Raw genomic sequence first — 26,755 nt, forward strand, 5'->3', positions numbered from 1 at the left:
CGAATCCAACAGGGGCAACGGGTATCGGTTGCGAACCGTGATCTCGTTCAGCCCCCTATAATCAATGCATGGACGGAGTCCGCCGTCTTTTTTGCCCACAAAAAAGAAACCTGCGCCCATCGGGGAGGTGGAATTCCGGATCAACCCGGCAGCTAATGAGTCCCGGATGTAGGTCTCCATTGATTCGCGCTCAGGCCGGGAGAGGTTGTACAGCCTACTGGACGGAAACTCACTGCCCGGAACCAAATCAATGGCACAATCATACGGACGGTGGGGGGGAAGTGTGAGCGCCAGATCCTTGCTGAACACGTCGACAAGGTCGTGGTACTCCACCGGCACCGTCCCCAGATTGGGCGGGACTCTGACCTCCTCCTTAGCTTGGGAGCCGGGAGGAACCGAGGAACCTAAACACACCCGATGGCAGGTCTCGCTCCACTGAACCACTACCCCGGACGGCCAATCAATCCGGGGATTGTGCTTCAACATCCAGGGAAATCCTAAAACCACACGGGAGGTGGCCTGAGTCACAAAAAACTCGATCACCTCTCGGTGATTTCCCGACACCACCAGAGTTACAGGTGGTGTCTTATGCGTGATCGGAGGGAGTAGGGAGCCATCTAGTGCCCGAACCTGCACAGGCGAGGTAAGCGCCACCAGAGGGAGCCCTATCTCCCTAGCCCATCTGCTGTCCAGCAGATTCCCCTCAGAGCCCGTGTCCACCAGTGCTGGGGCCTTCAGGGTTACATCCTCATAAAGGATTGTAACTGGGAGTCGTGTGGCAATGTGGGTGTGTCCCACGTGAATGTCTCGGCCCACCCCTAGCCCAGTTTCTAGGGGCGGGCGTTGGAGTTTAACCGCTCGGGGCAGTCTCTCATATGGTGCTCTATTGCACCACAAACAAAACAAGCTCCGTGGGCCCGTCTCCTCTGTGCATCTGGTGCCCTAAATGTTGCCCTACTCGTGTCCATAGCTTCGTCAGCAGGGGGAGCTGTGGCCCCACGGAGCGCAGGGGCCGTGGAGCGTGGGGAAGGCGGAGCGCGGTCGGAACCGGAAGGGAGAGGGACGGCGTGTGCCCGGCCACGCCCTTCGTCTCGTTCCCGCCGACGTTCTTCTAACCGGTTGTCTAACCGTATGACGAGATCGATGAGCCCATCTAAATCCCGCGGTTCGTCCTTAGCCACCAGGTGCTCCTTGAGAACCAAAGACAGTCCGTTTACAAAGGCGGCGCGGAGGGCAGTGCTATTCCAACCGGACCTCGCAGCCGCAATGCGGAAGTCGACTGCATAGGCAGCTGCGCTCCGACGCCCCTGTCTCATTGACAGTAGCACGGTTGAAGCGGTCTCGCCCCTATTAGGGTGATCGAACACGGTTCTGAGCTCCCTTACAAACCCATCGTATGTCAGAAGGAGCCGTGAATTCTGCTCCCAGAGCGCTGTAGCCCAAGCGCGTGCCTCACCGCGAAGCAGGTTTATTACATAAGCTACTTTACTAGCATCGGTCGCGTACATGACGGGACGCTGTGCGAAGACGAGCGAGCACTGCATCAGAAAATCCGCGCACGTCTCCACACAGCCTCCGTACGGCTCTGGGGGGCTTATGTATGCTTCCGGAGAAGGTGGGAGAGGTCGTTGAACAACCAGTGGAACGTCTGTTACGCACAGGGTCTACGGGAGGGAGAGCTGCAGCGGCGCCCGGAGGGCGCGCTTCCACCTGCGTGGCGAGAGCCTCCACCCTGCGGTTCAGGAGGACGTTCTGCTCGGTCATCAAATCTAACCGAGTCGTGAAAGCGGTGAGGATCCGCTGCAACTCACCGATTACCCCTCCTGCGGACGCCTGCGCGTCCTGTTCTTCCATTGGCCGTTCAACAGCCGGTTGACGCCCCTCGGGATCCATGACGTTGACCGAGATATCCTGTTGGGAAAGTGTCAGTACACGGACCCACAACAGGGGGCGCAAATGAACGGACAATGAAGAAAGTCAAATAACAAGGCTTTACTGTTGTGAACACGCACAACAAATACAACAAATCACAATTTCGGTCTCAAGTTAAATTCCAACGGTGTCGTGTGGGCAGGCTCGACGATAGGAGACGTCTGTCCAAGACGAACCGGAACCACCCGATTTCCTCTGCCACCGAACCCCGGGAATACTGGAACCGCCAAGTCCCGAACTCCCAGGTGGTCTCTGCCTCCGCTCGTCGGATCCGGTACTGCTGGCGAGGAACAGACACAGTCAGACGTGGGTGCGGCTGCACCCAACAACACGTGGGGTGGAAAACACCACCTCCACCTCTAATCAGAAAACAACACTGTCTAGTAACTAGGATACTTATCGAATACGTTCCTTTCACAAATGATGAAGGGCTGGCTGAGTTCGTTACCTCCTTGGTAGAGCGATATCTCGGCAAATGAGGTGGAGATGCCGTCCTGCTGATATACCTCCTCAGTGATTGGGATCAGCTGTCTCCAGTGATAGATGACAGCTGTCATCCTGGCTGCTCCCGTAAGGCGGCAGCGCCCTCCGGTGCCTGGAGCCCGCACTCCAGGCAGGGCGCCCTCTAGTGGTGGTGGGCCAGCAGTACCTCCTCTTCAGCGGCCCACACAACACTGTCAGTCGATAAAGGATACCAACCTACATAATGTTCTCAAATATCAAATAAATGTTATCTTTTTTGACAGAGTTAGGAATTTTGAAAATTTGTTCAATGTTTAAGACTGGGATTTTTCCAATTTTCTAAGATTTTTCCTTAACCTTGAAAACTAAATCATTTCTTGCCTATCAGGATATGAATCTTGAGTAAAAACGTCATAACGTTATATGAGAAATTGTGGGGTTCAGGCTGTTCACAAACAAATAAACAAACAAGAGAGAAAACATAAGCTCTGCCCAACTGATGGGCTGCAGGTTATATTTGTATTGTGTATGTTTTGTAAGTGTTTGATTTTTTCCCAATTTGCAAGACATTTTTAATGCAACAACTTGTTTATTTGATGCAGGTGTTTTTCATTTTTAAATGTTTTCATCATTTACTAGTGTTGTCTTGTGGCCTCACTCCCCCATATCACACCTTTGTGATATAACATTTGATTTCTAATAAAGATTCTTGACTATGATATAACCAGATGAGTACTTGCTTAAAACCAACTCCTCCTGACCTTTGACAATGAAAGGTTATCAAGAGAACCTTTAGAAAAATCCCATTTATGACACCCTGAAGATGAAAGATGCTACCTTCGGTTGATAATGGGAGATGTACTGCAGTATTTTCAAATAAATATGACAGGAAAGAATGTTGTGAACATTTTGAGATTTGTAACAACCTCTCGCTTTGTTTTGTTGAAATGAAAGAAACAGAAGTGAAGCATTACAGGAGTGACAGGTGAAGACGCACAGAGACACAGAGGATGCTTCGCCTACTGATGCTAATAACATGGAATAATATTTTGGAGCTTGTGAAGTTCTTCCTGTCAATCATTAAGGTCACATGATCTATTTTCTGACACAGGATTTAGAGGTTATTAATGACAAAGGAGATTTATAAATGAAATAAATGTAATTAAATTCTGGTTTCTGTCATTGCTCTCTGTCTCACCTCTGGACCCGGGACTGACTGATGCAAATCTGATTCCTGCCCCTGAGTGGACGCCATTGGCCAAGGCAGTGTTTGTCGGCAGGGCCGAGGGCAGGGACAGGATGCTGGTTGGTTGGTGGGTGAGCTGAGGGGACGACGGGCTGTTGGTGGGCAGGATGTACTGGACCTGAGCGAGCGGATTTGGGACGGCCGAAGTGGCGGCAGAGGGTTGAAGCTGGGATTGGAGCAGGGGTAGAGGAGCAGGGCCGTGAGGCTGTGGGGGTTGTGGGGTTAGGAGCTGCACTGGTTGAGAAGCTGGGAAAGACCCTCCCAGAACTAAACTAGTGGCCAAGCCGTTGCACCCCACAGTGTTTACACTGACAGAACTGGGGGAGGAGGATGAAGCCAGGTATCCACCCCCTGCAGTGATTGGCAGCTGCTGGGGTCCACTCCCTCCAATCAGCAGAGCGGCCTTCTTGTCTTGTGGCAAAGAGCTGAGGCCCTCAGCTGGCTTGCTGGCAATGGGAATGGGCGTGCTGGCAATGGGTCGCACCACATTGGTCATGATGGTGGGAGCCATGCGGACGGTGCCGAGGACCTGGGTTAGACCCTGCTGGGCCAAAGTGAACGGAGACTGCGTGTTGACTGCAGAGCCAGTGACAAATGGAGGAACTCCATGCACGCCTCCTCCACCGCCTTCTCTGACAGCTGCTGCTGTCTCGATTCTGGTAGAACCTCCTTCAGTGCCTTCCTCTCCTTCGCCCGCACCGCGCCTTCTTTTCATCTCAGAACTGTCTTCAGCTCCTCCTCCTCCTGCGTTCCCTTTAGCTGACATGGAATCGGCATGAGGGTTAGAGAGGGAAAAAGAGGGGACAGAGGAGTGCACCACTGGCTGGAAGCCATGCTGGAGGGCAGGCAGAAAAGAAGAAATGGATAAAGAGATCAAAGTGGCAAAGTTACTACATTTTTTTTCTTTTATTACACAAGTTTCTCAACTCTGGAAATTCTGTGAATTTTTAATACTAATGGGAATAAAAGGATTCAACATCTAAAATACTCTAATTAGACCACTAACGACTGTGTGTTACATGAAGAATTACATGAAGATAAAAATAGCACTCTCTATAAAAGGTATATTACACTCAAACACATTCTTATTCTCGTTGTTTTAAATCACTCACAATGTCTCTAAATGCCAAATTACATCTAAACAAACACACATTATAAAGTACTTCAAAGAACAATTCTGTTTTGAGTAACCCTTCATTAATAATCCATCACCTCTGAACATAAATCCTGACCTGACCCATAAAATGTCTTCATTAACGGTATGGTTCTGTTTTCTTTTAACTGTGAATAATAACAGATCATGTGAGGAGTAATAAAAACACTCACCTGTCCGTCTGGCTCATCTTCATCACTGTCTGTCACTCTTTCTTTACACTTGAGGTCAATGGAGCCTTCGGGACATAAATCCTCTGCAGGTGAGATACGAGAGCCACAAGTTCAGAATCAGAATCAGAATTGCCTTTATTGTCATTGTAATTTACACTGCAACGAGATTTGAGGGCAACTCCAAAAGGTGCTTTTTCGAGGTGCAAATAATTGTTAGCCAAATAAAAGATAATGAAATTTAACAAATAAATTATTTAAATATATGTACAACTAAATAAAATGTGGACCAAAGTAAAATGTAAAATGAGAATCATGTACAACTGTGGAATAATTTTGCATGGGAAATATTGCACATGGGTACAGATATTGCACAAGAAACTTGAAAAGTGCAGATTAAAGTAGTTATTGTTCAGTGCAGTGATTGCTCTGAACAGTAAGTTATGACTTAACTAAAACATGCACAATATTCATGTCATTTCATTCATTCATTGCCTACTTACATAACCATTTTTCATTAACAAAAAGGAACCGAAGGACGATAAATCTTGTATTCTCTGCATAAATTGTAACAAAAATTTTAAATAATTAAAAAAAGAAATCCATTTTTTCCTCAATTACAACCCAAACGTCGTCTCCTCGTCAAGTCATCAAGCATCAAATAAACATCACTGACAGTGACATGGTTGTCTTATATTTCAGCAGTTACATTAATTTTTCTTCTAATTTTTTATATTCTCTCATGATTTTCTCCTTATACTTTTTTTTAAGTTTATAAACATTTGTACATGTAATTTCATCTTTCATTGCATTCCAAAGTTTAACTCCATAAACAGACACTTCTGTTTCATAACTGTAAGTGCGAACATAGTGCTAAACTTATATTTTCTTCTATGGTAAATGTTTCTGTGTAGGCTCTCAGTTGTCCAGGTGGTTTCCATAGTAGAGAAGCTTGAATCTTCGACTGGACTGGGTTGCTTAACTCGAGGACGTTTCGCTTCAAATCACAGAAGCTTCCTCAGCTAAAATTCTTGCTCTGGTAGTCTGACTTCTGTCTTGACTCTTGTAGAGAAGAATAAACAGAAGCCACAAAAGCTGGCGTTTTAAACCTAACCAGACCCCTCCTAAGGAGAGGCAGACTGCTGTGGGCTAGTGACTAAACAATAGCTCTAATTAGCACCTAATGCACTCTAGTTAGCACCCTCCTAATGACAGGGCAGCTGTCCCTCCTAATGATGGAACAGACGCCTCTCCTGATGGCTCCCTTGACGACTCTCCTGATGACATGAATGACTCATTACCATGAACAAAAGACTGAAACTGCTTTGATCTGAGTACCCCATTGTAAACAGGGGACAAAGCGTGTCTCAGACCCTCTCCCCGGTTAAGGCTGGGTTTCAACTGTTTCACATAGAATGCCTCCTTGACCCCTCTCTCAAACCATTTCTTCTCTCTGGCTAAGATTTTAACTTCCTTGTCCTCAAATGTGTGGTTAGTGTCTTTAAGGTGGAGATGAACTGCAGACTGAGGTCCTTGATCTTGTTCACAAAATGTTGTGTGTTCTCCACATGGTGGTCTGAGTTACCCACTAGAGGAGCCAAAATCCACTTGAGGTGCTTGGCTAGTGTCTTGGCTTTTTTTTTTTTTGCAATCTGCATGTTTCGTATTGATGGATTACGCAAAAGTTGCTCATTCACTCACGAGTTTGACGCCACTAATCATGCACAAAAGCAGTTTCAAAAGCATAGTTTTTAAACTAGGTTCGTGAAATGTGAACAAGAGCCGCAATATCATTTATGGTGCCGAAGAAGTGTGCGAGACTGCAGCTTTTGTTTCAATGTTTGATATGAGAAATATGCTTTCATATCTCAAAAATGTGATGTGACTGGCAAAAACAAACACCAGATTCGGATTCAGTGCCTCCAAATTACCCAAAGTCTGTTGGAAAAATCCATGCAATAAAAATCATGATGACGTGTAATGATTCCATCAATGGTCAATTTCACATTATCACTCTTTCTCTGATTACCAAAAACCATATAGTATGTTTTATCCCAGTTCAAAGACAACTTATTTTCATTAAACTGATTTCTCACTTTTAGAATTTCTTCTCCTATTCTTTCTGTTAATTCCAACAAGTTACTTCCAGAGTGATATATACTGGTATCATCAGCAAACAACAATAATGTTAACATTTATGATGATTCATAAATAAACAGAAGAAAATACAAAGGCCCTAAAACGGACCTTTGTGGGACTCCACAAATGACCGCTCTACAATCAGATTTTAGCCCATTACTATGAACACATTGTTGAAAGTTAGTAATATAACTTTGGAGCCAATGGTGTGCTGTGCCCCTAATCCAAAACTTGTATAATTTTGATAATAACAACCTATGATTTATGGTATTGAGTGCTTTGTGTAGATTGATAAACACTCTCACTGTATACTCTTTTCTTTCGATGGCAGGTATAACTGTTTCTACCAATTCCAGTGCTAAACTTAAACAGCTTTGAGATCTGAATCCATATTGTTTTTTGCTATTTAACTTATATTTCTCTAAAAAAATTGGTTAGTTTTTAAGTGAACCATTACTCAAAAACTTTAGAAAACTGTGAAAGCAGCAAGACTGGTCTCACAGTTTAATATACATTAAATAATATACATTAAAGTCTGTAACAACTGCTGGAAAGTGGCTGTTAAAGAGCAATTATGTGCTGTTGTTGTCATGTGTTCCACAAAATGATGTCATTAAGCGATTAGTTTGGGTCTGACAGTGTGTTTATTAAATGCCACAGCTGCTTATTTTTAGTGATCGATTTTGAGTACCGCCACACAGACTGATGCAGCCTTTTCTTCACAAACACACTGACTGTTGTGTGACTCAAAACTATGAGCCCTTTTAAACTGTGTTCGATCCAGTGTGAACAGACTGTGTGGGTGTTTCCAAGTGCACTTGCTGTTTTAGTTGGTATCTGAGTGCAATGTCTGTGTTAGACTGTAACTCAAAGGGGGTGTAGCCTATTATCAATATCCTTTTGACTAATCACACTATTTGCATCACAGCTATGAAATGACTGTGCCAATCGCAAAGACTTAACAGTGAAGCATGACTCCAGTCAAAAATATTGTCTACATATGATGCAGAACAGCAGCTCAAACTGCAGCCAGATTGCAGTGACAAAAACGTACATTGTTGGTTTTATTATTCAACTAGAAGAGCACTCAATGAGTCCAATAATGATCATCCATCATTACTTCAGGTAACTGAGGAAACAGCAGCCAGAATTCTCTTTTTTCCTCATCACACATCTGTGATGCCATCAAACAAAAGAATGGAAGCTGTGCTGCAATGTTTAAAAAAATCAGCACTTTAGCAATCCAAGTGCCAGCTCCATTTTTTTTCTATCAGGAATTCAGGTGAAGAGAAATACACATAACCTCATGTGTCTGTTGGTGGAGGAAAGCATAATTATTGCTATGATAATAACTGACACATATAAATATTAGGGCCACCGTTGTAGCCATAACAACAAGCAATAAATAATAAATACATCTTTTATGATAGAAAGCTTGAATTAACAAAAGAAAAAGACGTACAGAGGAAATGGGGTCCGTGCCAGAAACCACTTCTGCACATGAATGAACATTTCTGTTTATACATATATTTAAATAATATCCCTTTTCCACAGAGGGCCGTTCCTTCCCATTTCATCCTGAATAGCAAATTGGAGCATACTTTGAACCATCACAGTAACTCCTTGATCCATTTTGTCAATCTTAAATGAACATGGTATACGCAGAAGTTACAGCCATCATCGGCAGCAGTTTTGAAACGGGCGAAATTTTCAAGCTGTTCAAAAAGATTTCATCCCGATTCGCCAAATAAGCATCATTACATGGTCATGTCTGGGTGTTCGTAGCCTTAACAGCTTCAGTCATGTTCAAACAACTTTAAATGGCATAGTCCTAGTGAATAGAACTTGATACTTTTTAAACTTTAAGCATAAGAAGCACGTCACTACAACTTTTCACACACACCAGCAGCTGAAAGACAAAGTGTCCCCTGTGAGAGCCCATTTGATCCCTCTCACGGCAGGTGCCGGCCAAATTCCAGGTGACACACACGAACACCAACACAGCTCGCTTGATACTTAAAAAAAGTGTGTCCATTCACGCTGTCAGCACAAAAACAGTCAGGAGACAATCACTTTCGAGTTGGATGGGAAATTTGCCCCCACGAGTGTGGTGCATGTGTCTCTCACCTGTGCACGTCGCGCTCCCCCCAAAACACATTTGGAGTATGTGTGTTTCGCGGCTCAATGCACACAACATGTCACATTACAAACAAAGAGACCACAGCCAGGACAGGTATATTAATAAGTACTACACTACCTACATAGACAATTACATAACAAATAACTAAAAAAGAATAATCACATAACACAGAAACAGAGTGACATGTTGGTGTGTGCGCTGAACTGACAGGGGGCGTGTCTGCCAACAGCAGCAGCCGTTGAGATCTCTGGTTCTGGATGTCCCAGTTGGGGAACACGTACCATGTTTTGACGGACGTGACCTAACAACTGTCCACTGTGACGCGCACATGTGTCTGCTTGCTGTCCTCACGTGGACATACATAAAAATATATATCGCAGTTGCGACGGGCTGCCGTGAGTTTGCGCATGACGCGCACATTGTCAGGCTGCCCCAAGTGAAACGTACAGTCAGATCATAACACGCAGCGGGGAATGTCATGTCACCCACGTGAGCTCACTTCCACATGACACAGTGTCTGTCCTGCAGTGCGCCGTCCACAGGACACGTGTGTCAGGCCGGACACGCCGAGATGTGGACATGATAAGAGCACACTGCTTCATTCATATCACTTCATGACTGTACATCTGTGACCATGGCTCATCTACAGAGGAACAGACGGTTCATACTTGTATTGTCCGCTCGATAAGAGGGATTCAATAAAATGCAGTGTTTTTTATGGTGTTTTTTTTTTATACGTTTACATCGTTGTTGATTTCAGGCATTTTACGCACCTTTTATACAACAGCGATGGTAGCGCAGTGGTAAAGTTTCTGGCTGGCAATCAGAGCTTTTGTAAATTGCAGGTTCAAATCCCGTTGTGGCATGTATTTTTGTATTTCCACATCAGCTGCGAGATGTCGTTCCACATGCTCCAACCGCTCACACTGTGAAACCGTCACAGTGGGATCGTTCACGCCTGTCCGACTGTGTGCCCCTCCCGACGTCGGCTAGATGTTTTCATGCGGGCTGTTTCGCTGTGATGCACCCTGATTCCTACTTATTCGTGCTATGTGTGAAGGGGCCCTTACTTTCGTTTTTGAGCCAGTTGCCTTGCCAGGTCTGCACTTTATAAGCCACCCAGTTACCAGGTCTGCACTTTATATTTCGAGCCTGAAAGGAAGCATGCCAAAATAAGCCGTTTCATCCTGTTTTTGCACTTTTTCTGAGTTGTGGGGGATTGTAATAGAATGATGCCTTATGGAATAGGGGTATAAGTCCAATTATTTCTCCTTGAAGATGTTGGACCTGAATTCTATTGTTACACATGGTGTGCCTCCTGTGTGAAGTTTCACCGACATCCATAAGCCAGTTTAGGAGGCATTGCACTTATAAAGTTAATATTATGAAAATGAAGTAAGACCTATAAAGACTGGGCTGGTGCTTGTCCCCGGATATTGCAGGGTGAAGCAGCTCAGTCTACAGCTCAGTGCTGATGAGAAAACATATCTGACACATCCACCAAATGAGAGAAAAGTATCTGAAGGCCTGTTGAACAAAGCTGCACTCGGACTAAACACATCAATCACCCTGGAAACTGCAGCAAAATGATGCAGCTCTGGACTGGCCGAACAGTCCTGGTCCAAGGTTAGCCTTGAATGATTATGGTTTGGGTTAGGGTCTGGCTGAGAACACATATGTCATCGGAGTGACTGAGATGTTGCACAGGCAGGGAAATGGAGGAGAAAAACAATACTGGCCTCTGACTGATTAAAACTCCGTAACCAAGGACCAACAACTTCAAAAACAACTCGAATTGTTACAACTGCATCACTGTATCCTCAGTGCCCTCTGATGGCCACAATGAAAAAGGTATGTGTGTCACCAGCCTGTTGGGTCCATCTGCTGTGGAGGAGGTCTCACAACTCTGGAGTCGAGTCTAATCCGAGCTAAGAACTCAGCCTCTCGCCCATTGAGAAAATGAAAGAATTATGTGTTAGTTCCCTCTCCTGCTCACCCATGACATCATCATCTCCCTCTTCCTCACAGATGACCATGCGCTCATCATCACTGGTCACATCCTCACTGGCCCCGCCCTGGTACCGGGTTTGAGATGGAGGTTGGGTGTGAAACAAACTTCCCCTGTCCTGCTGAAGCAGTATGGAAAAAAAAATTATAAAAAATTAATTATAATCAAAGAAACTGAATTAAACACTTCATGACAACACTGCAGGTAGCAATATGGCCATCTACTGCCATCCAGTAGATGGCAGTGCTCATGGCAGTGTGAATACCAATTGCTACACATTCGTGACAAGTGCTGAATCACTTAACAAACAGAATTTTCAGTTTTCAAATTGCCTTTTTTTTTTACTAATGGAAAAAATGACATATTTACAAATGCAGATTTATTTGTAAAAACCAACACACGTTATAGTAACTTGTGTGTTGGTTTTTACATATACCCACCAAGCACTGATGAAAGGAAACTAATTTTCCCATAATGCCTTTTGGCATGTGTGTCTGTCAAAGCTAAAACCTTCAAAATTAGTGCATTACTTTAAAACTAAAACATATAGCTGATATTTTCACTTTGTAAAATGACAGAAGTGACGTTAATTTCAATAACTTGTCCAGAATTAGTTTAAAATTTTTAATCATAAGTCAAAACTATCTTGCTGTGTATGACCCCTGGGATACGTCTGCAAGTCTGTATGACTGAGAAAATAAATGATCTTTTTTTTTTGGTCCCCTTCCTTTCTCTCCGGTCACCAGGTCTCTTTTGCTGAGAGAAGGCTGATCTGAGACAGAAGCGCTGGCTCATTGTTGTGTCAGTCAGTAGCTGCCAGCATACTGGAGTCAATACTAAAAGTTATCGGTTTAGCTTTTAGCTGTAACGTCCAGTAAATTTTTTAGGGGTTTATCAGTTTAGCTTTATAAAAGTTAACTTTTCAGTTAGCCGATTAACGGTCATGAAAGCTAACTTTTCGGTTAGCTGTGCCCACCACTGTTCTGTTATCAAACTATGGTCCTCTGATTTCTTGGAGTCTGCAGCTGTTAGTAACGCCACCCTGCTCCTAGTGTCCTAGTCCTCCAGTGCCATGGTTCCTCACCTCCTCCTTCTGGCCTTCATTCATAATGCCAATTTTTTTCCGTTCCCTTGTACAATCACCTCATCCTCTGTGTAAAATCTTGTAATTCCCTACTTAACCTGTCTCTGCATTTTGGGTCCAATCAGTCAGCTCCTTGGTCAACCATAACACAAACCCTCAAAGTGTGCAGTCAAAGGCAACATTAAATCTACACAGCCATCCAAATTTCACTAAATTGACAAAATTTTGTCTACTGAAATCCAAGTATTACAATGTCAGTTTATTTTTAAAACATTTCAAAATGGCAGCTTATTTAAATAAAGAGAACATCTACCTGGGGGGAATTCCATAATGATTATTTTATTTTCCTTCTTACACTGGTCTGCAGGAGGTAGTGCGAGTACATGTCCATGAGCTTTTAAAATTACCAGAAGTTATCTTTGACCTTGGGTGATGTGCACATGTAGTGTGCACGCTGACATCTGTGACATGTCTTGCAAATCACTTCAAAGGTGTTATCTGGTTTCAAGAACAGCATTTTTAGATTCAGACGTGTTATTTCTCGCTAACTTCTACAAAACATGAGAAACGTGTTAGATTTATACAGAAACACAGCTATTTTGGAGCGTTTTCCGCCATGTTGGAATATTTTGGTCAAGCTCATAACCAGCTGTTGTTACACTGTCTGTTTATTCTAACTGGGTGTTGCCATGTGCTTCCCAGCATCCCTCTCACAAGTTGGGGGAAGCACCTAAGTGATCTATGAAGTCGCTATCATAGACTGCATGGGACACTGCCATAAGTAGTTCAAGGCTATCTGTTTGTTTGAAATCCTCCCCTTCAGGAAAGCTATTAATACTTTTCTAGACAATGCAAATTTTGATCATATTGGCAATGTCATATTATGAATCCCCTATTTAAATGCTAATAAATAAAATTATAGTGGTGCCAAAAAACATTCTCATGACTTAAATCTTAAAAAGATCAGTGGTGGTGCACTTTTAAGATAAAGCCATCTAAGCTCCCCTTTGATTAAAGGTGAAGCAGAAAACACCTCACACCTTTAAAGGCACAAGAAAAGTACAAAGTAACACCTTTGAAGTTGGAAGCTGAGCTTCCAGCGAGCTTTTCATTTTCTGAAGCAGCTCAAGCCCTCACACAATGCACATCCATGTGAAGCATTTCAGCTGTGACATCATCCGAAATGCAGCATAGCAAACAACAAACTCTACGTGTTGGTGCTTACACACGTGTTGAGAACACTTTATAAACTGTTTCTGCCATAAACAGGCTGTAATTATTGTGTTGTGTTGTTCCGATCTGACAAATATTAATAATTTAGCTCAATACGAGACAAGGAGTGATCTGGAACAGTTTTCCTCACACTCTTAAATCTCCAGAGTTGTTTTGCTCTCTTTGAGCTACAGATTAACAAGCGCATACCTTTTCCAAGTCTTTCTCTCTCTCCCGCCGCTCCAGGGTGTGTACAGCACTCTGAGAAAATGCACGGGGACGGGGGTGCTGCACCCCAAATGGGCCTGATTGGCGATCTGATCCCCCTGTCCAGCCTGAGCCTCCTCCCTTCCCTTCCAAGGCGTGAGAGTCCGAATGGGGGTCTGTAGAAAAATGAGAACAAATAAAACAACATTCACTCAGGTCTCCACACTGGATCTGCATTTTATTAAAGCAATTCTACAAAACCTATGAGAAATTCCATAAAATTCTGGGCCCATATTCACGGAGCATCCTAAAGCTAAAAGTATCTCTTAGTGACGTCATTCTAAGAAAAATCTTAGAATTCCTCGAATTCTAAGATTTTTTCTCAGAATTTTCCCTTGGTAAGATAAAAGTCATTCACAAAGCATCTTCAGCCTTAAGAGAGCTCCTAAGGTGCCAAACCATTAAGAATAGGGAGGAGGACTTTAAAGAAGCCTAAGAGTGTCTTAAGCAAACAAGATGGCAAAAAGACAGAGAGGACGGAGAGACATTCTTTATATGTTGAATGGCAGTGATTCAGTAATACGCTACTGGCTTGATTGTGCAGGTTTGTGGTTGACCTCATCAGGAATGAGCTTACTTTTCCCACCCAGCGTAGTAACACAATAACATCTGAGATGAAGGTCATCACAACATTGTGATACCTGGCTACGGGAAAAATGTAAATTGCACATAAATTCTATAACATTCACAATCTATATTATAATAGCCAAGTGGCCTCTGTGTGCGTGCGTGTGTATGGCTTAGATCACAGAGAAATGGTCAAGAATGAATGCTATGAAAATGGAAAGTTGACAGAACAAATACTTTTTGAGAAATTAGCAATTTTAGCTAACCAGTAAACAATGGACATTGTGCTGCAATGCACCATAAGAGTTTGGGGTTTTAAATGTTGTTATTGTGGTTGATGTCAGTTTAACAGCATTGGTAGTGTTATTGATTTATTGTGTTTTTGTAGTTCACTTGGTGAATGAGTTTAGTTAAGTGTTATGTCGCTGTTACCATGAGTGACTTAGTGCCATGTTTCCCAGTACCATAAGTGAAAAGCCACCGTTTCTGTTTGTGTGTCAAATAAAAAGCACCTGGTTACAGTAGAGTGCAAAAAAGACAAAAAGCTCTGTGTGCGTGCATGCAATTTTGATTATATTTGCCGTTTATTAGACAGCAGGCCATGGGAGTGTTAGGGCTTTATTTAGAAAATAGTGTTGCTCCCTAATTGGTTTTGCACACTAACATTATTAATTGATCATATGGTTAATACTTAAGAAAAAACAGCACTGTTCTCCAAATTCTCTGTCATTAATGAGATAATCCACTAATTAGAAAAATACCATTTCAACAAGAATTCCTTTTAAAGGGAAAGAGCAGCGACTGATATTAAATAGTTTTTACTTATTGTGTGCAGCAGTTCTTTGAATTTTATAATGTGTATGTGATGTATATTACTTCAAAATTCTGGGCATTTCATGTAATCAATTGTAAAAATACTTGTTTATTGTTGTTCACAAACAAATAATCGTGTCATTGGACTGAGTGTATATTATTGGATATTTGATTTATTTTGTACATTAAACTGTTGTACATAGTTACTATTTCTTACACACACAGCAATGTACAATTGCCTAAAGCTAATTTCACACAATCACTACAGATGCTCAAAAACCTACACACAAACACATGTCCAATGGACCAAGGAAATATGAAATATACTTGGTAAAATGTTTTTTAAAAGTTTTAGTAATCTCTAGTATTTCTTGTGTTTTTCAGTTCCAGCATGATGCCACCATGATTTGTCAAGCCCCAAGCCCTGCAAGAAGCCAAGTAAGATACCAGTTCCATAAGAAGCTTTCTTAAGACCTAAGGTCCTTTGTGAACAACTTTTATCTTACCAAGCGAAAATTATAAGAAATGTCTAAGAATATGAGGATGATTTTTCTTAGAATAATATCATAAGGAGCTATTTTTAGCCTTGGGGTGCTTCATGGATACGGGCCCAGGTTCTCAAATTCAGTTTATCTTTGTTATTTAGAAGCTGGAACTAGTAAAAATGTAGCTTCTTTTTTTTTTAATCAAACTAGATTGTTTTTGTGCCATTTTCTCAAATGACTATCTTCTTCATGTTTCCAGTTCTAGTAAGAGCAGCAGGAAACTGACAACAATATGTCACAGCCTTCTGTTTTTAATTTTTAAGTTTAAAAGATTACAGTTGTATTGTGGGATGGTGTTTTTAAGGAGTGGCTTTCCTTGAAAGAATTTGAACTATAAATAAACCAAACGCATACCTATGCTTTCTGACATGCTCCTCTCCCGAGGCTCTTTCAGCATCCCGCGGCCCTCTGACAGCGACTTCCTGCGGTCCTTGTTACACCATTTCCAGTCTGGATGGGCTCTGAAGTGAGCTTCCTTCACCTGGAGAAGGAGAAGGAAGAGGAGGCCATGAGATGCATTTTGGCTGCTGCTGCTTAAACTTAAATGCATCACATCCTTTGCACAAAAATACTGGATTTCAAACAGCTTCTATAGAATGAGTGTTGCTGCTGCAGAGCACAAGCTCGTCTCCTGTGTTACAGCTTTTAGTCAAATGCTCATTTATTCATTTGGTATAGCATTGTAATTAACATACAATTCACAGCAGGAATGTTGAATTTGAAAAAAAGCAGTGTAGGTAAATGGTTTTAATGAATGGCTTTACCTGGAAGGCCAGATCATGGTACTGCTGCTTTTCATTGGGTCCCAGAGCGTACCACCACTCACCCAGAATTTTGCTGACGGTTCGATTGTCCTGGTTGGGATGCCGCTGGTGTACAAGTGCTCGGTGGCGTTTACTGAAGATCATAAATGCGTTCATGGGACGGCGGATGTGGTCCTTGTCCTTCTGGTTGGGAGTTGTAACAAACCAGAAAATGAACAGATGTGAAAAAGAACCAGAAGGATAAACAAGATTAATAATTAATCATCTGAATCATATTTTTCTTTGTCAATTACACAAGTTATTTGTCTCCACGATGGGCTGACCTTCCTGTCTCCATCCTTGGGCAGGGCACTGAGGGACTGTGTGCGCCTCTTGAAGGTGCCAGTGGATGGCGCTGGATCATTGCCCACACCTGGGGAGAAGCTGCACTTACACAGAGAAAAAAAGTGAAACTGAGAGTCCGTCAAACAGATGGGAAATAAAGTCACAAACTTACTCTAAGGTCAGGGTTGCAAATTCAAATTGGTTAAAAAAGACAAATGTGCGTACGTACTTGCCTTGGACCGAACACATCAGCGTAGGTGTATGTAAATATATCATGTCAGTTGTATGCGATACACCATAGTTCAAAATTGCTTGGGTGTATGAAGGCCTTGACATGAAGGTACTTTAAATAAACTGACATGGTTTGTTAATGATAAACTATTGTAGGCTTTAATGGTACATGCATGTGGGTAGTGTTGCCACATTTACTTTGAAAAGTTATTTTATTAGTTACTTTATACAGTTACTTCATTAGCAGCTGTGGACAACTTGCTGGCAGCTGCTAAATATAACTAATACTGTCAGGGTTTGAGGTTTTGCTTGTTTGTCTGTTTTATTTTCATCTGGTCTGTTTTATTATTTTCATTGATTCATTGGTTTTCTGTGTGTTTCTTCTCTTGCTGGGTTTTCCTGCTTGGGTCTGTCAGTCTCGATTTCTCTTGTCTGTCCCTGGGTTCTTGGTGGTGGGTGTTTCTCTCTCTCTGGCCATGCCTTTGTTCTGGTGCTTTCCACATACACATGTTCCTGATTTGCAGGTCATCACCTGGGGTTATATAAGCTCACTGGGGGCAGTTGCTCCTAGCCAGATTGATGCACCTTGTGCCTTCTCTCCAGCTCTTGTTCTCGTGTTCCATAGTCCTGCCTGCCTCAGTGTGTTTTTTGACCTCCTGTCCATTCTTCCGACCTCACCAAAGCCTGATGATTCTTGTACTTCTGAAGTGTATTTTGGACTGCCTTTCTGTGTACAGACCATTGCTACCTATCTCACTAAAGTCTTACCAACCAGAGATGTTTGTGTGAGCCTCGCATTTGTGTCCTAACATCTTTGACAAACCCCCCTGTCAAATACAGCTACTAACAATCTAACTTGCTAATGAAGTAACTGTATAGAGTAACTGTAAAAAATAACAAAAAAGTAACTTTTCAAAGTAACTGTGGCAACACTGCATGTGTGTTTATTCCATTCAATTTTAATTTATTTCATTTATATAGTGCCAAATCACAACAAAGCTGCCTCAAGGGGATTCACACAAGTAAGGTCTAACTTTACCAACCCCCAGAGCAAGCACACAGGTGACAGTGGTAAGGAAAAATTCTCTCTGATGATATGAGGAAGAAACCTCAAGCAGACATACTCAAAGGGGTGACCCTCTGCTTGGGCCATGCTACAGACACACTTGACAATACAAATATAGAGGAAATTTTGGGAGACCATGCTGGTGTCCAGGACGGGAGGCTTGCAAAAGAGGACACCCACTCCCACTTCTGGATGGAGAGGCACCTCAAACAGAGAGAGAGAAAAAAAACAAACTCAAGCAGCAGAAAGACTACAAATAAGGTATAATTTGTCAGCATTAAGCAACAAGAAAAACAGAAGAAATACTAAGGAAATACTAGGATTTTCTTTCACCAAAACATCAAATCTAGGCTTGCATCTCGGATGTACCTTCAGGCAAACTGTAGCTAAACTTTCAGGTCTTCTAAACCAATTCTTTGTGAAGCTGTATAACTGGTGATACAAAATGCCAAGCTTGCACTGTGCACAATTTCTCCAATCACAGCCAGAGTAGCCTATAACTTCTTCTGGATTGTCTAGGTGTCTTGGTGGCTTTCCTCACTTTTCTCCTTCTTGCACAGTCACTCAGTTTTTGAGATCTACTCCATACGGATTTACCACAGAGTGCCATACTGTTTGTATTTTTTCATAACTGATGTAAATAAAGTCCAAGACATATTCAGTGACTGATGTAAATAAAGTCCAAGACATATTCAGTGACTTGGAAATGTTCATGTATCCATCCCCTGGCTTGTCTGAAGAAAAATGGCAATAAACCTGATTATTTACAGGTATTATACCAAAGGGGCCCATTACTTATGCAACTCATCATCTTGGCTTTTATATTTTTAATGAATTTATTTCAAGTTGTAGAGATTTACTTTCACTTTGAGTTTAAGGAAGATAATTTTATAAATTATTTTATATTGAGAACCCTGACTTACTTTTTGTATTTGAAATGGCATAAACAAATTAAAATGTGTGAAATACCAAGGGGCCCAATACTTTTGGAGAGCACTGTAAGTGTTGTGTGGGCCGCCAGAAGAGGAGGTACTGCTGGCCCACCACCAAAGGGCGCCCTGCCTGAAGTGCGGGCTTCGGGCACGAGAGGGCGCTGCCGCCACGGACACAGCCGGGAGTGACAGCTGTCACTCATTAATTCCTGACAGCTGTCACCCATTCTTCATCATCGCATTCCATAAAACCCAGACGTCATCTCCACCTCATCGCCGAGATATCGAACTTCATTGGAGGTAATATCCTCAGCCATTTATGTTTACTTATAAGCTGTATATTGTGAGTGTTTGCAGGAGTACCAGTCCCTCTTCCTGTGGAGGCTGAGTGAGTGCAGGACGGCACTCTTTTCCTCTGAGGGATCACTGTAAATTCATCAGCATATTGAGTGAGAGGTGGAGGTGGCATTCCCACCGTTGTTGTTACTGGGTGTGCACACACCTACACTTGACTGTCTTTGTTCTCGCCAGCAGTACCAGATCCGACAGTCGGGGACGGTGATCACCTGGGAATTCGGGACTTGGCGGCTCCAGTATTCACCAGGTTCGGTGGCGGCGGAAATCGTGTGGTTCCGGCTCTTCTCAGGACAGACGTCTTCTATCCTCGAGCCTGCCCACACGTCACCTTTGTGGATTGACTGTAATCTTATTCTGAGATTGTCTGTATGTTCGTTGTGCTCCTTCACAACATTAAATTATTAATTTTTGGCTCATCTATTGACCGTTCATTTGCGCCCCCTGTTGTGGGTCCGTGTCACTACACTTTCACAACTGTAAGGTTCTATCAGCTATTGATTGATCATGGTTCTTCAGACAGTGCCGCCTGAAGGATCGGAAATCACAAGTGTTCAGCTTAGGTTTGCACCATTGCCCTTTACACATTAAATTTCCTCCAGATTCCTTGAACTGTTTAATGATATATGCACTGTAGAGGGAAAAATACACAAAACTCTTCCAACCATTCTTTGAGGAAAATTGATTTTAAAGATTTCTGTAATTTTCTCATGTATTTGCTGGCAAACTGGAGATCCTTTACCCATCTTTACTCCTCAAAGACTCAGAATTTCATGGATACTATTTTTGTACCAAATCATGACTACACTCACTTGTTAACATCACCAGTTTGAAATAACATCATCATTTATTTATTTAATTTTACCCCTAAATTGCCCCAGACCAACTTTTTTTGGAATGTATTGCAGTCCTGAATGCAGAAATGGATGCACGTGAACAAATGAAATCAAGTTGGCCACACAGAACAAGAAATATCTTGAGTTTATACTGTTTGCAATGACATAGAAACGTAAGGCAGTCTTTCTGGAAAGTTGTGACGCCAAGATTTTAACATTTAATTCAACAAAGAATTCAACCATATATATATATATATATATATATATATATATATATATATATATATATGCATGTGTGTGTGTATGTACAGTAGTGTTCAGAATAATAGTAGTGCTATGTGACTAAAAAGATTAATCCAGGTTTTGAGTATATTTCTTATTGTTACATGGGAAACAAGGTACCAGTAGATTCAGTAGAGTCTCACAAATCCAACAAGACCAAGCATTCATGATATGCACACTCTTAAGGCTACGAAACTGGGCTATTAGTAAAAAAAAGTAGAAAAGGGGGTGTTCACAATAACAGTAGTGTGGCATTCAGTCAGTGAGTTCGTCAATTTTGTGGAACAAACAGGTGTGAATCAGGTGTCCCCTTATTTAAGGATGAAGCCAGCACCTGTTGAACATGCTTTTCTCTTTGAAAGCCTGAGGAAAATGGGATGTTCAAGACACTGTTCAGAAGAACAGCGTAGTTTGATTAAAAAGTTGATTGGAGAGGGGAAAACTTATACGCAGGTGCAAAAAATTATAGGCTGTTCATCTACAAAAAAAAAAACAGAGACGTGTGGAAGAAAACGGAAAACAACCATCAAAATGGATAGAAGAATAACCAGAATGGCAAAGGCTCACCCATTGATCAGCTCCAGGATGATCAAAGACAGTCTGGAGTTACCTGTAAGTGCTGTGACAGTTAGAAGATGCCTGTGTGAAGCTAATTTATTTGCAAGAATCCCCCGCAAAGTCCCTCTGTTAAATAAAAGAAGAGGTTACAATTTGCCAAAGAACACATCAACTGGCCTAAAGAGAAATGGAGGAATATTTTGTGGACTGATGAGAGTAAAATTGTTCTTTTTGAGACGAAACTCTGAATTCAAGCCACAGTTCACAGTGAAGACAGTGAAGCATGGTGGTGCATGCATTATGATATGGGCATGTTTCTCCTGCTATTGTGTTGGGCCTATATATCACATACCAGGTATCATGGATCAGTTTGGATATGTCAAAATACTTGAAGAGGTCATGCTGCCTTATGCTGAAGAGGACATGCCCTTGAAATGGGTGTTTCAACAAGACAATGACCCCAAGCACACTGCCCAATCCCCGGACCGAAATCCAATTGAGAACTTGTGGGGTGACATCAAAAAAGCTGTTTCTGAAGCAAAACCAAGAAATGTGAATGAATTGTGGAATGTTGTTAAAGAATCTTGGAGTGGAATAACAGCTGAAAGGTGCCACAAGTTGGTTGACTCCAATCTTTTTAGTCACATAGCACTACTATTACTCTGAACACTACTGTACAATGCATCCAGAAAGAGTTTTGTTTTTAATCAATTTGCAATATTTTAAACATATTTTTAAAAAATAACCTTTTTCATGTTGTCATTGTGGGGTGTTTTGAGTAGAACTTTGAGGGGAAAAATTGAATTTACTCCATTTTGGGCACCAGCAAGAAATCAAATGATTTAATCTGGAGAGTGATTTCAATGTTTGTGCCTTTCTCTCTTACTGATTCCTTTTTCTTTTTCACTATGAGTGATTTTCTACACTGTATTAACACATCATTCTTTCCATTGATACATGTAAGTGCTGCAGTATTGAGACACCGTTGAAACATTTGTTCTAGCGACAGCGACCTTTGCAATCACAGTGACCCTGAGAACATTCAAAACCACACTACAAGCCAGACAGGCTCACAGCCCATCTGAGTCACTCTGAAAGAGCAAAAACACAGCCAGACACAAAGACTGAAAGCAAGCAGAAAGCGCGAGCACAGACTGTACAAACCTATCCAGACAAGCATTCATGCAACTCGTGGAAAACTTGCTTCCTTTCTGATTCGTTTCTGAAAGTGGATTTCAATGACCCTGTTTGGAGCACAGCATCCTTGAAAGTTTCAAAGCTTATGATTAGAACTACACTCACAAAGCATGTCAACTGCATCTTAAAATTACTATCTGTCATCTGCTGAATCAGACACAACGTTACAACAAAAAGAAAATGAGCACTGAGAAGACGATTCAGTACTTTAAAGTTCCCCATAATCCCCCTGGCGGCCCCCTGCGCTTCTCAGAATGCACCGTGGTGCCAGCAGAGTTCTGGCGTCACACAACGCATGTAAACAGTGGCTAGCGAGGATGTGAATGGCATTTATCCAGCGAGTTCACGGGCGATTATGTTGAGAGGGTTATCTAGAGGAGGTGTAGCACCTGTGATAAACTTCTGCCGTGCCCCGATGTTGTCTTGTTGTCCATACATCACGAGGTTTGTTTACTGCTGAAACTGACCTCTTGCATGAGTCACGGACTGCGAGATTCACAACTGACAAAACAGCGAATAGCTATTTTTTTCTTTTTAAAAATGGAGTTAGTTGTTAGAGGATTTAAGTAGGACAACAATTAGTGAAAGCAGGTTGGCTTACGTTGACTGAGAACTGCCGCTGCCATATTTTAGGTACATGCAGTATTAAAACGCCTGCAGTCCAGCTGCTCTGTGCACACCTGATCCTGTTAGATCTCAGACCTGAAGCACAGCAGGCCCTGATTTGTACTTGGCTGAGAGAGTCCTTAGGAAGGTGCTACAAATGACATTTTAAGCATTAACACTGTGAGAGGAACTGTGAGTGTTATGGTTTCACCCCTTTGTATGGGCAGCTCTTCAGGTTTTTCTCATGTGAGCATCTGTCTGGTGTCTCTTGTTTTATCCACCTCACCTGTCTCTTGTCCATCATTAAACCTCTGTGCTTCACTGTCTCATTCTTAGTGACACTTTCAGTTCTCAGATCCTCAAACTCTCACCGATGTCAGGGTCGGGAATCCGGGGATGAGCATCAGTACCAGTGGACCCTTACAGGACTGTTGTGTTGTGCTCTGTGTCTAAAATCTGCTTGGTACTTACGGGTCATCTGTGTCACTCTCTGTCTCACTGTCAGCCCCTCCCCTATCAGTAGAAGGATTGTCATTGGTCGGAGGAGGGCATGACGGGGATCCCCGATCCATATCTGAAGGGCCGGTCCGTCCATCACTCACCAGAGCCACACCACAGCGAGGCTCTTAAAAAAATAGTAGTAGTAAAATAGTAATTTATACAACAGCTGGCAAAAAACTTTAATAAAATGTTAGATTTTTTTAAGTTTTTATTTGTTGGTTTGCTCTATTGATGCAAAATAATAGTCAAGGCCCCCCTTTTTTTACATCTACCTCTGTGTTTTCTGGTGTATTACTGTACAACTATATAATAATGATATGAGGACAATAACTTTATTTATATAGCACTTTTAGGACCAAGTTGCAATTTAAAGTGCTTAAACATATACAAATACACATAATTAAACAATATAAATGAGACAAAGACAGCACAAAACAGTAAAACCCAATGTAACAATAAAACTTAAAATGTAAGTTCATAATACAAAATACAGCACACTACATAAACAATGCCAGTCAAGTACACACAAAACAAAGATGCCCTACTCATAACATGATCAGGAGAACAGTCTTCAATCTGCATTTGAAAGACTCAACAGAATCCAATGGCCTTTTCCTAAATGTTTTTTTTTATTAAAAAAATGTTTGATTTTGTTGTGTTTGATTTGATGTGGCAAAAAAAGTGAGTAAAATGTCTGGATACTTTCTATAAAATAATGAAATACAATTATTAAAGATACAGTATAAAGCTGCATACAGTTTTTATGTAATGTTCTATTTCAGTCTTCTGTGTTAAAAAGCATGATGTCACGTCCAGAGAAAAGGCGTGTGGTCACTTTCTACCTTTGCCTTGATTGACAAGCTGTTGGCCATCAGTAGGCTGAGCCGACGCTCCTGATTGGCTGGGCTCCAGGAAAGGGACAAGTGAATGCCAAGGGAACACTGGCACTGACCGAGGCTCCACATTAGTCCAAACTGTTGGAACAGAGAGAGCGAGAGAGAGAGAGAGAGAGTGAGAGAGAGAGAGAGTGAGAGACAGAGTGAGTGTGGAGGTGAGTACTACTCAGTCACTGAGCAGGATATAAGTTGATGGGCCATGTGGTGTGTCAATCTGTTATTTTATCCACAGAGATTCTGGACTCCAGTGCACTAACTGTCCAGACAGACAGTAGGAGCTAAATTTGTCTATATGTTTGTGATATTATAAATCATGTTATCAAGTAATACCTTAGCACCATTAATATGCCACCAATATTCTGCAGCTCTGGAAGAAATATTCAGATCTTTATGTTAATGTGCTGCATTTACAATATTCAGAAATGTCATTTATAATGATAATATCAAATATCAGCACAATTGAGATTATCAGCAGCGGTAGTTTATGGTGAATGCGTTACCATACCCTGTTCTCATTTTCATGGCTACACATCATGGAAGGTCACCATTTATGACCACAGAGTTAGTTGTTAGAAGATTTAAATAAGGCACCATTTAGTGAAAGGAGGTTGGCTTATGTTCCTGACTGAGAATTGCCAATGCCATATTTTAGGTACATGCAGTATTCAAACACACACTTGAAACCTAAAAGATCTGGAGAAGATCTGTATGGAGGAGTGGACCAAAATCTCTGCTGCAGCGTGTGAAAACTTGGTCAAGGAAACGTCTGACCTCTAATTGCAAATAAAGGTTTCTGTACCAAATATTAAGGTCTATTTTTCTATTGTATTAAATACTTATTTCATGCAATAAAATGCATATAAATTATTTAAAAATCATACAATGTGATTTTCTGATTTTTTTTTTATTCTGTCTCTCACAGTTGAAGTGCACCTATGACAAAAATTACAGAACTCTACATGGACGTCTGTAATTTCTGTATAAGGGGAGGGTGCTTATAAGCTTTGCTTCTGCCTTCACCCTTTCGGCCACATGGGTTTTTCATACATTGTTTCTTTTATGTTTTGTTATTGCTCAGCTGTGTGCCGGATAAATAAATAAATTCAATTCAATTCAATTCATTCTTTGTAGGTGGGAAAACTTGCAAAATCGACAGTTGATTAAATACTTATTTGCCTCACTGTATGTAATGGATTATGTAGTTACACTAAGGAGGTGCCGAACAATTTACGAGGAATCCCCAGCACCAATAAGGCTTATGTATTTCCTTGATTAAATGCCTGACCTTGAATCGGGACCTGCCTCATTTAACGACCGGGTCAAAATTTCATCTAAAAACGTAAACGTCTGCCTTAAATAAGCACTGGACATTATATGCATTAAAAAGATTAAATTTGGTCGAGTCACTCTTTTTTCTAAGCCTGCTGCACAGTGGCACCTTAAAATCTTAAAGCCTAATTTATGCTTCTAGAACTGTGTAACTTCGTGGCCATCCAATGACACTGACAAGTGCGTTACCCTTTAAAAGTTCTCCATAGCATTGGTGGGTGTCTTATTGCAATTTTCCGCAGGAACAGTGGCTTTTACTGGATCAATTTGTTCCTCAATGAGCTACACTTCTTTATACTATCATCAACCTCTAAACCAACGGTACGGTACGCGCAATTTCTCTCCATGAATTGCCGGTCATTTGAGTATCTTTGTAGTTTTTCGACTCCGTGTTGTTGTGGTGGTCATATTTGTGGACTTTTTGGCCAAACGTATTTGATCCCTGATCGAAATATAATCGGTGTGCGCTGTTGGGAAAGTGTAGGAACACGGACCCACAACAGGGGGCGCAAATGAACGGACAATGGAGAAAGTCAAATCACAAAGTTTTACTGTTGTGAACTCACACAACAAACACAACAGATTTACAAATACAGCAGTAACCGAATTCCAAAGGTGTCGTGTGGGCAGGCTCGACGATAGGAGATGTCTGTCCGAGTCGAACCGGAACCACCCGATTTCCTCTGCCACCGAACCCCGGGGATACTGGAGCCGCCAAGTCCCGAACCCCAGGTGGCCACTGCCTCCGCTCGTCGGATCCGGTACTGCTGGCAAGGAACAGATACAGTCAGGTGTGGGTGCGGCTGCACCCAGCAACACACAGGGTGGAAACACCACCTCCACCTCTTGTCAGGAAAATACAGGTGAGTGCAGGAATGTGAGTACTTATCCAAAATACAGTCTCCTGCTGTCTTTTCTCTTTCTGTGTAAAGGCAAAAAGTATTTAATGGTCAAAAGATGATCCGTTTGGCTGGATACGTTACCTCCTTGGTAGAGCGATATCTCGGCAATGAGGTGGAGATGCCGTCCTGCTGATATACCTCCCTGTTGATTGATATCAGCTGTCTCGTCTCAGGTGATGGGTGATAGCTGTCACCCTGGCTGCTCCTGTGAGGCGGCAGCGCCCTCTGGTGCCTGGAGC

General features: G+C 42.1%; 1 protein-coding gene across 4 annotated transcripts in view; it reads right to left on the bottom strand.

Annotated features, from left to right (window-relative positions):
- Nucleotides 1–26,755, bottom strand: part of cica (capicua transcriptional repressor a) — a 96,602-nt gene that overhangs the window by 22,046 nt on the left and 47,801 nt on the right. For 2 of the 4 annotated variants that reach the window (XM_034160874.1, XM_034160875.1), the window contains exons 4-12: nucleotides 24,232–24,363; nucleotides 23,360–23,513; nucleotides 16,826–16,925; nucleotides 16,503–16,685; nucleotides 16,093–16,219; nucleotides 13,757–13,929; nucleotides 11,239–11,371; nucleotides 4,967–5,049; nucleotides 3,593–4,475 (exon numbers count right to left, since the gene is read on the bottom strand). In XM_034160874.1, coding sequence (XP_034016765.1) covers nucleotides 3,593–4,475; nucleotides 4,967–5,049; nucleotides 11,239–11,371; nucleotides 13,757–13,929; nucleotides 16,093–16,219; nucleotides 16,503–16,685; nucleotides 16,826–16,925; nucleotides 23,360–23,513; nucleotides 24,232–24,363 — 1,968 coding nt within the window. The remainder of the gene's footprint in view (nucleotides 1–3,592; nucleotides 4,476–4,966; nucleotides 5,050–11,238; nucleotides 11,372–13,756; nucleotides 13,930–16,092; nucleotides 16,220–16,502; nucleotides 16,686–16,825; nucleotides 16,926–23,359; nucleotides 23,514–24,231; nucleotides 24,364–26,755) is intronic. The other 2 variants (XM_034160877.1, XM_034160876.1) reach the window with 2 other exon arrangements.

This window comes from Thalassophryne amazonica, chromosome 20 (genome assembly GCF_902500255.1).
Source record: "Thalassophryne amazonica chromosome 20, fThaAma1.1, whole genome shotgun sequence".
NCBI lineage: Eukaryota > Metazoa > Chordata > Actinopteri > Batrachoidiformes > Batrachoididae > Thalassophryne > Thalassophryne amazonica.